At 42.1% G+C, this 16,285-nt stretch overlaps 1 protein-coding gene across 1 annotated transcript in view; it reads right to left on the bottom strand.

Moving 5' to 3' along the window:
* Positions 1-7,610, bottom strand: part of BOLL (boule homolog, RNA binding protein) — a 32,973-nt gene extending 25,363 nt beyond the window's left edge. Inside the window, exons 1-2 of the mRNA XM_066232751.1 lie at positions 7,590-7,610; positions 2,318-2,461 (exon numbers count right to left, since the gene is read on the bottom strand). Of these exons, the coding sequence (XP_066088848.1) occupies positions 2,318-2,461; positions 7,590-7,610 (165 nt within the window). The remainder of the gene's footprint in view (positions 1-2,317; positions 2,462-7,589) is intronic.
* Positions 7,611-16,285: the final 8,675 nt, after the last annotated feature.

Here is a 16,285-nt window from a genome sequence, read left to right as displayed (position 1 = left end):
GAAAAGCTTAAGAGAGCTTGTAAGTATATTATGCTTAGCATAAAACGACATAATTAAACATATTTGGTATGATTTAGTAGGTTATTCTTTTGGGGGTCCAGGAAACACTAAAAAATTTTCCATATGTAAATGCTTCCTTGCTTTACAACATTTCAGTTTACAAAAGGTTTCATAGGAATGCTCTACTTCCAGAAAGCAGAGGAAACCTGTGTTACTAGAGAGGTCCACAGTTAAAGATAGTGTAACCAAATTATGTTGGCCTACATCAGTCACTATTTTAATCAGCATAGTATACTGGAAGAGCAAGGTCTTAGAAAAGGAATATATTCCCTAAAGTACTTGAACTCAATTTGTGGTAACAATTAAGTAGCTACAAGATTTAAAGCTTTTAGATGCTTTATCATACTCAATATACATTTCGGCTAAATACAGATAGTATGATGCTTTAAAAAGAAAAAAAATTGAGTCATAGACTATAATATACAAAATGTATATTATACAAATATACACAAAGATGGTTTTGGCATATCTGGTTTTAATTAATCTCATGACTCATATCATCCTTCCTATAGTATTTGTACTAAATTTATTGCAATTTCATTTTCTGGTTCAGCTATAACTGTTTTCCCCCAAGAGGAGCTTTAAATATTCCTAGAAAAAATTTTTTTGTATAACATAGGAAAACACATGCCTAAGAGCTATCTCACTACTATTTATATACACTATTGGTTAAGTAACCTAAAGCCTGCTACACTGGATGATGATAAACACTGAGTTATCTGAGGATAAATGAGTGCCTTTTATTTCAATAAATACAAAATGGAATCAACACCAGAATTATACTTTTTATTACAGATTTAAAAACAAATTAAAGCTATTTTCTGATAGAAAAAATCACTAGCTCAATTTTGCAAGTCGACTTCATTGAAAAGTTAAGGAGACAGAAAGTCAAGATGATTAAATATTAAAGAGAGGTGGGCTACAGGCTTCTAAAAAGAGTTTTTTAAAAGTTTGAGACCATCTCCTGCTATAGTAATTTGTTTCACTGCAGGCATTTATCTATGATTTTGAAAAAAGTGTAAGGGAAGGAACTCTAACGGTTACCTCCAAAGTTATGACTATACCGTAACAATGACCTCCAAAATTAATTTTGTAGTTGTAGGTTTCGGTAAGTTAGCATAACCTAGCCATACAAATGTTTACATTTATTTATGATTTATTTTAAAAATGCTAAGCTGTTGTAATATAAATTCTGACCAAGAATAACCACCTTGAATATTTATGGTCTGCCATCAATATTTTCCATAGAAACAAAATCTTTTTAAAAGTTAGCATTTCATAAGAAATACTTTTCCTTTATTTTTAGTAAACCAATCATATATTTGCTTAAGATTCATTATTTTGACAAATACATTACATGTAACATTTCTCTTGAGCAAGAAAAAATAGTTCTATCTAAATTATGACAGACTGACTACAGGGAAACATTGAGTTATAACTGTCAAATATCATACCTTAACATTGGGATTTTTTTTTAAATTAAGGCAACTCTCCCGTGATTTTCAATACATAATATGGCAGCTTGGAAATACTTCCATATATCTACTATGGAACTAAGAGTATATTCCACTTTATCCATGCATGACTCTCCTGCAGGTGTTTACTACTACCTCCCATATGGGGATACTGAAAAGTATCTCACAAAGCATGCCTTTTTTGAATGGCTGCCTACATTATTTAAATATAGTACTGTTAAGATGTTTTGTTCTGACAAGAACACAAGCCTGTTTGGGAATCAAATTTTAAATTTGGTGATATAAAGCAATTTTCAAAAGATGGAAGTCTAGGAGGTTACTCAGGAAACCTGAAATAAAAGTTGGGATAAAGAAACAGGATTTCATAGGAGTAAATTTTTTTGTTCTTTTGAATTTTCTTGCAAATTATAATCATTTTTTATTTGAACTACTGGAGTATTTGCAAGAAGGTATAATTAGTGTGGCATGGTGAAATGAAGAATATGGAGCTATGAGTCAGAAAACTAGGATTTTAGTCTTTATTTGTCACTAAGTAGCTAGAGGTCTACAGATAGGTCAATGAGCCTCAATTTCCTTGTATGGTATATGAAATTGGACAATTATATATGCTCTATTTAATTTCAATTGTTTTTGAAAATATTCTTTATATTAAGATAATCTGAAACCTATTAATCATTGTACGAATAGCAAACATGTTACATTAATAGTTGCCCAAGGAAACAATTTCTGAAAAATAACTTGAAATGAAAAATATACACCATATTGTATGAATAAATAGGTACCTTAAAGTCAATTCCTCCTACAAAGATGCGATTAGGGATCACTGTTCCATATCTTGGGGCACTTGTTGGGTTATTCAAAGGCACAGGTGACACAGGATTAGGGGATGAAGATAATGAATCCGTTTGCGTCTGATTTGATGTTTGCTGTAAGATAAAACTCTTTTAAACTTTTAGCACAGGATTTTTTTTTTTTTGTATTTTTCTGAAGTTGGAAACGGGGAGGCAGTCAGACAGACTCCCGCATGCACCCAACCGGGATCCATCCGGCATGCCCACCAGGGGGCGATGCTCTGCCCATCTGGGCCATTGTTCTCCAGAGCCATTCTAGCGCCTGAGGCAGAGGCCACAGAGCCATCCTCAGTGCTCCGGCCAACTTTGTTCCAATGGAGCCTTGGCTGCGGGAGGGGAAGAGAGAGACAGAGAGGAAGGAGAGGGGGAGAAGCAGATGGGTGCTTCTCCTGTGTGCCCTGGCCGGGAATTGAACCCGGGACTCCTGCACACCAGGCCAACGCTCTACCATTGAGCCAACTGGCCAGGCACAGGATTTTGGTGCCAGCTGAAAACATGTACCATATTTTTCAAAAAGATGAGCCATTTAAATAAAATGTATTACTTTAGACTTTAATTTTATTCTAATTTATGAAGATTATAATTAAAGCTAATAACTTTACATAAATATATGTTTAAATATATTACCTAACCATACTTATGTTAATTATTAAGTATACTACTTAAGTATATATTATAAATATTAAGGAAAAATGTTAAACTCAAAAAGAAGTTTGATAAAGAGAAAAGCAGGTCCTCGCTAGTGGCTCAGTGGTAGAGCATTGGCCTAATGTGTGGAAGTCCCGGGTTCGATTCCTGGTCAGGGAACACACAAGAGAAGCGACCATCTGCTTCTTCACCCCTCCTACTGCAGCCATGGCTCAAATGAGCAAGTATACCCCAGTAGCTGAGGATGACTCCACGGCCTCGCCTCAGGTGCTAAAATAGCTTGGTTGCAGAGCATCAGTCCTAGACAGGGGTTGCTGGGTGGATCCCAGTCTGGGTGCATGTGGGAGTCTCTCTGCCTCCCTGTCTCTCATTTGATTTAAAAATAAAAAAATAAAAAAAAGAGATAGAGAAAAACAGCCCTGGAAAGCTAGGAGGCAGTTTGGCATAAGCAGGTACATCCTGGTGGTATGTTAGGAGTTGGCCTAGAACTCACAGCTAGGCTGTGGTATTCTTTTGTTAACAGAACACCAACATCAGGAAAAGCTATTCTGTGATTGTGATGGATCAAGATAAAAATAAGACCATTCCATAATCATGTCTGGACACTGGCAGAAACAAAAGCATTGTCTAAACCACAAGAGTGACCAAATATCTCTCTATTCTGGCTTAAATGAGTGACTGCCTCTTCTTTATGAATCACAGCATTAGCCTTGATCTATTTGTCTTGCCTACAAGATAAGAATTAACACACCGATCATAAAATTACTACCACATCCTGACAACATGCATTTTAGAGTAAAACCTTTTTACCCCTTATATCCTCTCTAAAAATGCTTAACACAAACTTAAATCCTAAGCTCTAACATCATCTTAAATTCTAATATTGTCTTACTGAGATGTCCTATGGTGTATGCCTTTCCTAGTTGCAACATTTCCATAGACCCTATTAAACTTCAGGTCTGTTCCTTGTAGTCTCCGGCTAAAGAATATTGACAAGTTAGTAACCACTAACATTAAAATTCACTGTTTTTCATCTCTAAAATCAAATTTTTAAATGTACTTGTCAGTTTGAAGATTTGACTGAGTTCATAAAAAAATTAAATACCGTCTGACCTGTGGTGGTACAGTGGATAAAACGTCGACCTGGAACACTGAGGTTACTGGTTCGAATCCTGGGCTTGCTTGGTTAAGGCACATACAGGAAGCATGAATAGATGCTTCCTGCTTCTCCCCTCTCTTTGTCATTCCCCGACCCTGTCCCCCTCCCCTTAATCCTAAAATCAATAAATAAAATTTAAAAATTATATACCTATAAAAAATTATATACCTATAACTCATAAGCATACATTTTTATACCAAAGAATTGAGCTCAGCATATATTCATATATTCACAATTCTAGGTCAGGAGACTTAATTTTAGATTTTAATAAATATATCATATATATTTACATATAAGCTTTTACACAATGGCAAGATAGTAGACTCTTAAGGTACATCTGAAAAAGCAAGACTGGAGAATAGAATTTTGGAAAGAAACCAATTCAAGAACTTGCTAATTTTCCTTCTACAAACACTAAACAGACTTCTGGGGCAGTCTAATATACTAAATGAGTGCTTCACAAAAGCTTCATAATTGCAGTTCTCTGAAACAAATACATGAAAATGAATTTTCAACTTAGATAATGAAATTGTTCTTTTTCACATTTATTCTATGTCACTTCATTAGCCAATAAAACTATCATTGCTAAATTAATCTCTGCAAGATGTACAAAGGATGAGGCCAGTGGTAACTATGAGGTTATAGGCCTTATGGGCTCTATTCTCCACCTAATCTTAAGTGGGGGGGGGGCAGGATCTCTAATAAGGGAGTTCATAAAAACATCTATTAAACCATAGAAAAGTCATCACATTTATTAACTGCTATGGTTGTTTCCAATTAAGGAAATTGGGAATCCAATCTTAACAGCATCCTCTCTGGGCATTTGGAGGTTATTTGTAACTTTAGTGACTTAACTTGCAGGACAGTGCCTAGAATAGATGATTCTGGGATGCTTAGTGTTATTTTTCAACTATAAATTGTTTAGCCAGAAATAATAGAATAGTAGATATAATTTTGTTTCTGTACCTATTTGCAAATTTTAAAAAATCAGTCTTTATGAAATTATTATTATTTTTTAATTGAGGATAGTGAGACAGACTCCTGCATGTGTCCAGACTGGATCCATCTGGCAAATCCCATCTGGGGCACTGATGCTGGAATCAACCAAGCTATTTTTAGCACCTGAGGGTAACACTCTCACCAATGAGCCATTGGCTACAGAATGGAAGAGGGACAAAAGGGGGATAGAGAGGGGGAGAGAAGCAGATGGTCATTTCTCTTGTGTGCTCTGATGGGGGATGGAACCTGGGATGTCCATACTCCCAGCAATGCTCTATCCACTGAGCCAGCCCACCAGGGCCTCAAATTCTTTTAAAAAACAAACTGTGGCCCTGGCCAGTTGGCTCAGTGGTAGAGCGTTGGCCTGGTGTGCAGAAGTCCCGGGATCGATTCCCGGCCAGGGCACATAGGAGAAGCGCCCATCTGCTTCTCCACCCCTCCCCCTCTCCTTCCTCTCTGTCTCTCTCTTCCCCTCCCGCAGCCAAGGCTCCATTGGAGCAAAGATGGCCGGGGCGCTGGGGATGGCTCCTTGGCCTCTGCCCCAGGCACTAGAGTGGCTCTGGTCGCAACAGAGCGACGCCCCGGAGGGGCAGAGCATCGCCCCCTGGTGGGCAGAGCGTCGCCCCATGGTGGGCGTGCCGGGTGGATCCCGGTCGGGCGCATGCGGGAGTCTGTCTGACTGTCTCTCCCCATCTCCAGCTTCAGAAAAATACAAAAAACAAAAAACAAAAAAACAAACTGTGTTCAACGAATGAGCTCATTTGTTCTCAAATTTGTTTAAATAAACTTCTTTTTTTTTCATTGAGAGAGGATGACACGAACAGAAGTGAACAGGGTGATTTCCAATCTTGAGATTTTTCTCTTTACCACTTATCACTTTCCAACATAATATAGAATTTCCTTATTATGTGTATTGTCTGTCTCTGTAATTACATTACACGATAATGTAATGTTCACGAGGAAAGGAGTTTTGCCTGATTTGTTCACTGCAGCATCTATAGTAGTGATGTGATGGCGCACAGCAGGGATTCCGTACATATTTGTTGAACGAATGAATAAACAAATGAATCATTTCTTTCTGCTCATGGTATACCATCCAGTAGCCTGCAGGCTTTAGAACAGAATATGAATAATAGCCTAGAAAATATTTTAACTTTAGAAGTAACAAAGGTCAGCTAGAGGCAACACCTTAGCTCCTTCGAGGACAGCAATGCATTGAATTAACCACTGAAGCCTCAAATTCAGGTACCAATAATTTTGCAAACGTATGAAAACCGTCTAGATAGATGCTGTTACTGGGTTAGAAGGGTTCTTAACTTGGTCAACTTCCAGTATTAGAGAGTTTATTAAAAACTTCCTCTAAAGTACTGTGCCTTCACCACCTCCACCCTTTGAGAATGAACCTCGAAATCGATCATCTGTACTCGCCAACGAAGACAACAGGGAGAGGGGAGGCTAACCGTCGCAGTCGCGGCCTCGAAGCTCCTTCCCCTCCGAGGCCAGAAAGCTGAAGCGCCGGAGGAAATGGCCACGGAGACAACTTCCTCGGGTTCTCTCGCGTCATCGTGAATTTGGGCATTGACACGAGGATCCACCCCCTCCCCACCAAAGTGCGGGAGGGAAAAAAAGGCTAACCAGCGAGAAATTTTGCCCCACAAACCCGCCAGCAGCCGTGGCGGGAACCCTCAACGGCACTGAGCCGACGTCAGCCTCGTGCGTAGCTAACCCCGAGGCCCTCGCGTGGCGCGCTGTGATTGGCTGCCGGCGGGGCACGTCTGCGTCGCCATGGCCCCTCAGGCCTGTTCGGTCTCCGCCTCCCCCCCACCCCCCCCCCCGCTGGGCCCTAATCCACCTCGGGCGTGCACTCGGTGTTCGAGAGTCTGAGTCTGGCCCTGGCCCTGGCCCTGGCCCCTGGGCCCAGGCGTCCTTCTCCCCGGTCGCTCAAGCCTTCGGGTCCCCACTTGGTCTGGGAGAGGAGGAGCCGGCCGCCCTGACAACTCGTCGAGGAGACGGCTGGGCTGAGACTCGGTGGAGCGGGCGTCAAGGACGCAGCCGAGCCCAGTTTCGGCGGGAAAGCTGTTTCTCTGGCCCGGACCGGTCTGGTGCCCCGGGCCTGCCTCCCGAAACCTCCCAGCCATTCCCGAGACCCCCCAGCCCGCCCAGACCCTGGTCAGGCCCACTGGCCGCACCTTACGAGCCCACGACACAACGGCCCAGTCCGGCGAGGCTTGCCCGGGTGCCGCTCTTGGCCGTGGACGATGAGGCACCCTGTCCACGTCTCTCTCCACAAAGTAGAGGGCGCCCGGGCCCCGGCCCTCGCCCTGCGGGCCCCCAGGGACCGAGTCCACGCTGCTCCTCCCGGCTACCCCGGGGCCCCGGCCCGAGCCCTGTACTCACCGCTCCGGCCTCGCTCTCCATCTTCCTCCACGGCTCTTCAGACGCCCGGGGAAAACGGAAACCTAGTCTGAGCACCTTCGCACCCAGGGGGCGACAGCACGTTTCCCGACGGAGACTCGCTCCCCCTGCCGGCGGCGGCGGGGATGGCAGCCGCAGGGGCGCAGCCTGAGACCCGGGCCGGACCCTGCACCCGGGTGTGGGCGGGGGGGAGGGGCCGGCGACGGCCACGCGGGCGGGATTCGGCGGCGGCTCGCGGTCGCCGAGCGGGGCCGTCTCAGGGCAGAGCGCGCCGCAGGTCGGGACGCGCGTGGGGTGGGCGGGTCGCGGGCTCGGGTCTGGGGCCACTGTCGCCTGCTTTCGGACGGCTGGGATGGAGAGGGCGAACGGTTATGCAAAACTCCATGCACCGCACGTCTCTCCCTCTTCTCCCCTTCGGAGAAAAGCCGGCCTCTGGGACCTGGGTTTCCAGAGGCTGAGGTGACCTCAGGCTTTACTAAGGTGCAAGAAGCCGGCTGCGGGGCGTCGTCGGAAGGCTGGTGCGAGGCGAGGAGGACAGTTTCCAGAGTCAAACTCCGACCCACGGGGCTTGACGAGCCAAACTCTGGGGTTCCGGAGCCGCGGACGCCGCGCCGCACCTGTTGTCGCCGTCACTCATGCGGCCGAGCGGGCGGGGCCCCCAGGCCGGCGCCCGAGCGGCTTCGCGGGCCGAGCACCGCCTGGCCGCCGCACAGCCTCGGGGACGGCCGGCGACCGAGCCACCCGCGCGCGGGGGAGGGAGACGACTGCGCGACGTGGCTAGAGCGGCCGGGAGACTGCTTTGTAAAAAATATTTCTAAGAGGTAGCTGAGGGTATGTTATATTGGCTGTATATAATATAAGGCATAACCAAGTTGTAAATAATTACAACTAGATAAACTCATGTAATAATGGTGGTTATTACTGTAGCTACCACTTATCAAGACCTCGCTATGTGCTAGGCGCAGTGCTTTGTAATCAGTATATTTAATCATTTCATTCTCACAGCAATCCTTCAAATAGATACTCGGATTATCTTCATATTGCAGGTGAGGAAATGGAGATGTGGAGGGTAATTTGGTCAAGGTCTAAAGCTATAGGAAATTTAGTTGGTGGGGGTCTCTTTGACAACATTTCATGGTCTTAACTAACCGCTTTTTGCTCATATTTTAAAAGAATCAGCAGCAATAATTGTTTCATCAGTGGTAACTTTTTCTCTCTCTATTGTAAGAGCTTGACTTTAGGTTATTTTACTTTCAAGATAAAGGGTTAAAATAAGCAGTGTGACCATATTTTAATCTGTTCAAAGATTAGCTCTTAATATTACCAAAAATAAAGCAGGAAACAATTTTTGTGAATGAATACAGTTCAGCTAAAGCTCCCTGAAAGTCATTATACATTTCTGTGTGCAATATAAGCTCATTTTCTCAAGTTTTTGTGTCTGTGCTAATAGATAATACAAATCAATTCAAACTAAAACATACTCTAGAGCAGAATAATTTTGCTGTTCAATACCATTGATCTTTGGACATTTTTTCTTTTAGTGGTAATGGTGGATTTAATATTACTATCCTCTTTTTTTCTTGTATATCTATTTAAACTAAAAACACTTATTTTCTAAGACTACTGTATTCACCACAGTAAGTTGTTCACAAGTTGATAAAATTTAGGAAACATTGACTTCAATGGGTGCTGAGGGGTAGTATACTTTATGTAGAATATGGTAATTTTCTGTTCTGCTTCTAACTTTTAATGCTTACATAAAAAGTAGTTTTTTTAATTTTAAAGTTTAGATAAATTATGTAAAACTATACAATTCAAATTACTAGACATGTGTAGAGTTCCTATTATGTGTAGTACAAAATGTTATATGCTATGGGAAATAAGAATGAATAAGATCACACCTCTGTCCTTGCAGTGTTTCAATCTGGAAAAGGAGAAAAGACTAATTATTCTAAATAATTATCTCTAAAGATGCTGAAAATAAGATACAAACAAAATAGGATAGGTGGTGTATGAACTTTGATCAGATGTGTGTGGGAGCACAGAAGACAGCATGGGAGCACAGTGTTCTGAGCTGGGTCAGGGCACCCTCAAGGCCGGAATGCTGGTCTGAGTGGAAAGGTGGGAGGAAATATATCGAGCCTTTGTCATGTACCCAGCACTGGGCTAGGCACATCCAATTTTTAATCTTCTGAGTTCTCATTCTCTCTCTCTGTCTGGAAATCTAAGCCTTAGGGAAGTAAAAGTGACTCATGTAGTCACATTGCTGTTAAGTGGTAGATGCTGTTTTCAAAACTTAGTTCTCTTTAACTCCATTGCTCATGCACAGTGCACTCTGCCATGTTATTTATACTATGGAATAAGAAATAAGAATAAGGATTTAGGCGACTGTTGCAAATAGAAGAAGCTCATTAAAAGTTATTGACTTAGGAAGTTACATACTCAAAGCCAAAATTTTGGAAGATATTCTTAGTCCAGAGAACAATTTTTTAGGGGACTGGCAACAATAAATTAGAAGGATACAACTCTAGTGAAAAGTACTGGGTACCTAAACAAAAGTAGGCCAAATGAGAATAAAATACTGGGAGAGGGTTAAGGAAAACTGGAGAAGAACTGGGGCTGTTGGGCATGAGTGATGATGGAGAGGAATCATGAGGATCATTAAGGAGGAAGTTTCAGGTACTGGAAATATAAAATTACAACATACAACAAATTGCAAGCCTAAATATCCCATTTTCTTTTTTTCTTTCTTTTTTTTTTTTTTTTTTGTATTTTTCTGAAGTTGGAAACAGGGAGGCAGTCAGACAGATTCCCGCATGCGCCTGACTGGGATCCACCCGGCATGCCCACCAGGGGGCGATGCTCTGCCTATCTGGGGCATTGCTCTGTTGCAACCAGAGCCATTCCAGTGCCTGAGGCAGAGGCCATGGAGCCATCCTCAGTGCCCAGGCCAACTTTGCTCCAATGGAGCCTTGGCTGCAGGAGGGGAAGAGAGACAGAGACGAAGGAGAGGGGGAGGGGTGGAGAAGCAGATGGGCGCTTCTCCTGTGTGCCCTAGCTGGGAATCAAACCTGAGACTCCTGCACGCCAGGCCGATGCTTTACCACTGAGCCAACTGGCCAGGGCCTAAATATCCCATTTTCTTATGTTTTATGCTAGCATTCCGTAGTCTCATGTCTCATTTGTTTTCTTCACACCATCTGTTCAAAACATACTTATTGTTTTAGGGTTTTACCTAAGCCTGCTCTCCCTCTTGCTTGCCTTCCCTTACTGGCAGTTATCTTGTTTCTGCTTCTTGAGTTTTCTAGCCACAGATTCCAACTTTTAATATCTATTTCAAGCAATCTTTTTTTGATAACCCTTTGAATGCGTTGTTTTTTCAACTGCTGATCTATAGGTCAATCTGGCAAAAATTTCCTGCCCTCTGCAAAAGAGTTAACCACCCTGATGTTGTAGGAAGATTATAGACCTAATGAATGATCTTAGTAGAATTTGTGCATGTTAAGGGTAATTCCTGCCTTAGCAGTTTATGAAATAATTCTCCTAATTTCACTGGTCCCCAAATGTAAAAAGCTTGAAAACCATTGCTCTAACTTACAGAACTAGCATACCTCCTATGGACCAGCGTTTACTCTAAGGCAGGGGATATGGCAATAATTAAGACCTGGCTCTTGCTCTCTAGCAGCCTGTGGTCTAGTGGGAGAAGGAGCTAGCTATTTTGAAAGTTTATACACTCAGGGTGCTAAGTGCAGCTGTGGAAGAGTTGCCAGGTACAGAGATAGCCCAGACCAGGGATTGACTTAGTAGGCAAAACATGAGAAGGTAAATGCTTAGAAGATGCCTCGGCTTCTGTTTTCTTTCTTTCTTGTTTCTAGGTATATTGACCTCTTCTTGTATTTTGGAAGATTAAGAGGTGCTTTCTTTTTCTCTATGATGGTTGGATATTTGAAATAGGAGAGGTGAGGGACAAGATTAAAAAATATCTGCTGGCCCTGGCCGGTTGGCTCAGTGGTAGAGCATCGGCCTGGCATGCAGGAGTCCCGGGTTCGATTCCCAGCCAGGGCACACAGGAGAATCACCCACCTGCTTCTCCACCCCTCCCCCTCTCCTTCCCTCTCTCTCTCTTCCCCTCCTGCAGCCAAGGCTCCATTGGAGCAAAGTTGGCCTGGGCGCTGAGGATGGCTCTGTGGCCTCTGCCTCAGGCGCTAGAATGGCTCTGGTTGCAACAGAGCAACGCCCCAGATGGGCAGAGCATCGCCCCCTGGTGGGTGTGCCGGGTGGATCCCTGTCGGGCGCATGCGGGAGTCTGTCTGACTGCTCCCCGTTTCCAACTTCAGAAAGAAAAAAAAAATCTGCTATAAGGAAGTAAGGTTCATTCAGTTCAGATCTTTTCCTCTGCAGGGAACACAACACTTACACTTAGAGAGGATGTTACAGAGATGGTATAGACTAGAGCAATATCTGATTTATTAGAGGATGCCTTGTAAAAAATTATAAGGGGTCGTCAAACTTTTTATAAAAACTGCCCACTTTTGCAGTGCTGGTCAACCTGGTCCCTACCGCCCACTAGTGGGCGGTCCAGCTTTCATGGTGGACCAATCGCAGCGTTGTTTGGTTGCACGGTAGGGACCAGGTTGACCAGCACTGCAAAAGTGGGCGGTTTTTATAAAAAGTTTAAAGACCCCTGATTGCACAGCATAAGGTAGGAAGTCAATAAATATTTGTAGAATGAGACTAAATAAACAGATGAGCCTCACCCCACCCTCAGATGAGTTTCTCTGGTACTAATTTCTGAGCTGATAAGAGTCTTCAGTAAAAGGAGAATTTATATAGTGCCTGTAGGCAGAAAAGGGGGAGCTTTTACTGCTTCTTAATTGCCTTCAACTCAAAATAGTATGTCAGAGGCATATTTTGGGGTGACATATTCTGGCTTTCTTCAGATATATGAGGTATTTTCACATCCATTATCAGGATACCTCTTACATATTTCTTATACTCCTAGGTATCTTGGTAATACTACAAGTCCCCAATGTCCTTCCACCCATGAGGTTTCAAACATCTGTGTGTAAACATTTGTTGAATTGTCACTTGTCCACTTTCCTCCAGCAACTACATTGTTTTTGAGTAATGTGCAATTGTTCCCTCATGCACTCTGATCTCTTATACCTAAGACAGGCCACCCAAGGACTGATGCATAAGAGTGTCTGCCAAAAGAAAGAGTAGGCTAAAATCCCTGCTGCTCAATTCACATAATCATGTAGCCTTAGGACTCTATCCAATCAATAGGAGTGCCTTTTTCTAATTCATAAAAAGGTATCGAATGGGTCAGCAGCAGCACTGCCTAAATATAGCTCATGCACTGTAAGATGGTATCAGGAAACATTGGCTTATTTAAGTTCATTATATTCTGTTATCACAGTTTCAGATATCAATAACTGCTTAACATCTGGAAAAAGTTTTGGTGAGTGTTGCAAGTTGGGTTCTCAGGAAACAGACTGTGAGATTTGCATTGATAATGGAGAAAATAAAGTGAAATAAGCATTGCTAAGTGTCACTTAAAATGAACTTGAGAAGCCATTGAGGGAGTTGGCTTATGTTATGCCATGTCATGTCCCAGAACTATAGTTAAGTTGCTGACCTGTTGCTAGACTCAGCTCAAGGAAGAACAACAAACATCCTGGATCAGTAATTGCTACATGGATCTTTATGGATTTTACTTTCTCCTCATATGGTGACCAGATCTTCTGCATTCTTCACCTTGAAAGGAACCAATTCATTTAGACAATCAACATTCTTCATTTATAAGATGAACCTAACCAATCTCAACTGACCCAGCCAACATCATTTATTGACATAGAGGACCTTGATTTTTCCCTTTATAAATCTTGACTTTGTTCCTTCAGAGCACAATTTATGTTGCTACCTGAATCTCTGCCCTGGATTACAACCCCTTCTTTACTCCAATAAATGCTTTTTATTTATTATAGCCTAAACTATTTTGTTAACACCATGCAGGAGTTTTTTTTAGGGACTTAAGCTTGGAAACAGCACCTAAGAGGAGTTAAGGGAAGCAGGACTGGGCAGAAGTTGAATTGTGATATTGCAACATAGTTCTCAGAAATACTAGGATGACCTTCAGAGTTGTCTCTAGAAACCAGAGTCATCCTCTCCCCCCATCCCCCCAACACACACCTTACTATCTCCGTCTATCCCTCTACAGTCTTTGGATGCAGGCTGCTCCCAGAGAGGAGACCTGACTTTGGACAAGATGGTTTTCTTTCAGGGCAATTTTTGAACAGGACGCAGCTAAGAACAACCCACACTTCCAGTATCTGGTGGTACTGAAGGGGGATTTGGGCACACACCACAGCACATGCTAATGTGACTTTGTAATCGTTGATTTTTTCCCCTCCACAATGGGATTCAGCAGGTTACTGCTGCTTGCTTTTAGTTGAAGGGAACATGATAGAAACAGAATAATGCCTGGAAAAATTAAAAAATACTTTATTTATTTATTTATTTCAGAAGTTGGAAACGGGGAGGCAGTCAGACAGACTCCTGCATGCGCCCGACCAGGATCCACCCGGCATGCCCACCAGGGGGCGATGCTCTGCCCATCTTGGGGTGTCTTTTGTTAGTGAAAGCACCTCCCTGATTCCAGGTGGGATGAATACCTGGAGCATAAATTTGGTAACCTAAAATTTTGACACTGAAAGTTCAGATTGCACATTGTATTTAATGATCACAGGCTTGAAAACATCTTTTCAAGAGTTTGTCCTCTATTGGTTCCATGCTCAAGAAAGTATGCATATTGATTATCATTGGTGAAATTAAAAACAATAAAATCTCCTAACCCAGAAGACTTCTCCACAAAGATAAGAGGCAGAAAACAGTTTTATTATTGAATAAGCAGGAAATCTGTGGTTCACATACATCACAGGCAATCCACTAAGAGATTGCAAAGACACAAAGGAATCACCACCCCCTTGTATGGGCAAGCAGATACAACCCATTACCTCACACAGAGTTCATCTCAACTTCACCTGGTAATTAGGGTAAGCATCTTACTGGCTTTATCCAGAGGGGGGAAAACACACAAACTTTACATATCTTTATAATAGTTAGTTTTGCAAATTGGAGCAAAGTAATCACCAAAGTTAGGCTCTTATCTTTTTCTGAAATTGCAGCTAGGGGAGCTATCTCCCATTATGTTTGCATTTCAGATAGATGCATTCAAAAAGGTGGTTCTTGAGACAACATTACTGAGTTGTGAAACTGGCAGTTTTATTTAGCAGTTACAAAGATTCACACATATTTGAAAAGGACAGAAAAATTCTGAAAAGGAGTAGGGGAAGAGTCTCTTATTTTCAATAGGTAGAATTCCTTTATTTTTCATTTGTATTTGTCCTTACATTACATATCTGGATATGTTAAAAGGTTGGGTCTCCTTGAAGCACTGAAAAATTTTGAAAGCAACCAAAATTCAAAGCCATTATTTAAATGTCTGGAGTAGCTTCATTGACCATCATGTGTGGGTAAGTTTGAATGATGTCGAGTTTGGAGAGGTAGTATTATCATATAGTGATCCAGTAGGGCGATGGCTTTTGACCCTGCTGTGTGCCCATGTAATCTCTGCTTTCCATCCCTAAAATAAAGATAATAGCATCTATTACTACAAGCTATTGTGAGGATTGATATAATGCACGTAAAAGTCTTAGCATAAAACCCACATTTACTTAGTACTCATTGATTGTTTTTCCCTGAGATCTGTTTACTCAGAAGAATAGTAAAAAGTTGATAAACTTAAGTACTTTGTTTATATTACAAATATAGTCACACAAAAACCTCAGTTTAATTTAGGCTTTTTAATGGTACTAGTTACTTTGACTCACAGAATTTATTAACCTAGTTTGGGTATAGCTTATTTGATTATGAACTCAAAATCTTTAACTTGCTTTCCTTTAACTGGCTTCTTTTTCCCTTGGTGAAAATGGACACAAGCAATGGCTGTCCAGTGTAGGAAAATGCCTTGGGAAAACCTTGACAAATTTGAATATTCTATGTAAAGTAGTACAACCATTATGGAAGAAAGTATGGTGGTTCCTCAAAAAACTGAAAATAGAACTACCTTATGACCCAGCAATCCCTCTACTGGGTATATATCCCCAAAACTCAGAAACATTGATACGTAAAGACACATGCAGCCCCATGTTTATTGCAGCATTGTTCACAGTGGCCAGGACATGGAAACAACCAAAAAGCCCATCAATAGATGACTGGATAAAGAAGATGTGGCACATATACACTATGGAATACTACTCAGCCATAAGAAATGATGACTTCGGAACATTTACAGCAAAATGGTGGGATCTTGATAACATGATACGAAGCGAAATAAGTAAATCAGAAAAAAACAGGAACTGTATTATTCCATACGTAGGTGGGACATAATAGTGAAACTAAGAGACATTGATAAGAGTGTGGTGGTTATGGGGGGGAGGGGGGAATGGGAGAGGGATAGGGGGTGGGAGGGGCACAAAGAAAACAAGATAGAAGGTGACAGAGGATAATCTGACTGTGGGTGGTGGGTATGCAACATAATTGAACGACAAGATAACCTGGACTTGTTATCTTTGAATATATGTATCCTGATTTATTGATGTCACCCCATTAAAAAA

This window comes from Saccopteryx bilineata, chromosome 5 (assembly GCF_036850765.1).
Source record: "Saccopteryx bilineata isolate mSacBil1 chromosome 5, mSacBil1_pri_phased_curated, whole genome shotgun sequence".
In the NCBI taxonomy this organism is placed as follows: domain Eukaryota; kingdom Metazoa; phylum Chordata; class Mammalia; order Chiroptera; family Emballonuridae; genus Saccopteryx; species Saccopteryx bilineata.
The sequence above is the reverse complement of the archived record's forward strand: the minus strand, read 5'-3'. Positions and strand labels throughout refer to the sequence as shown.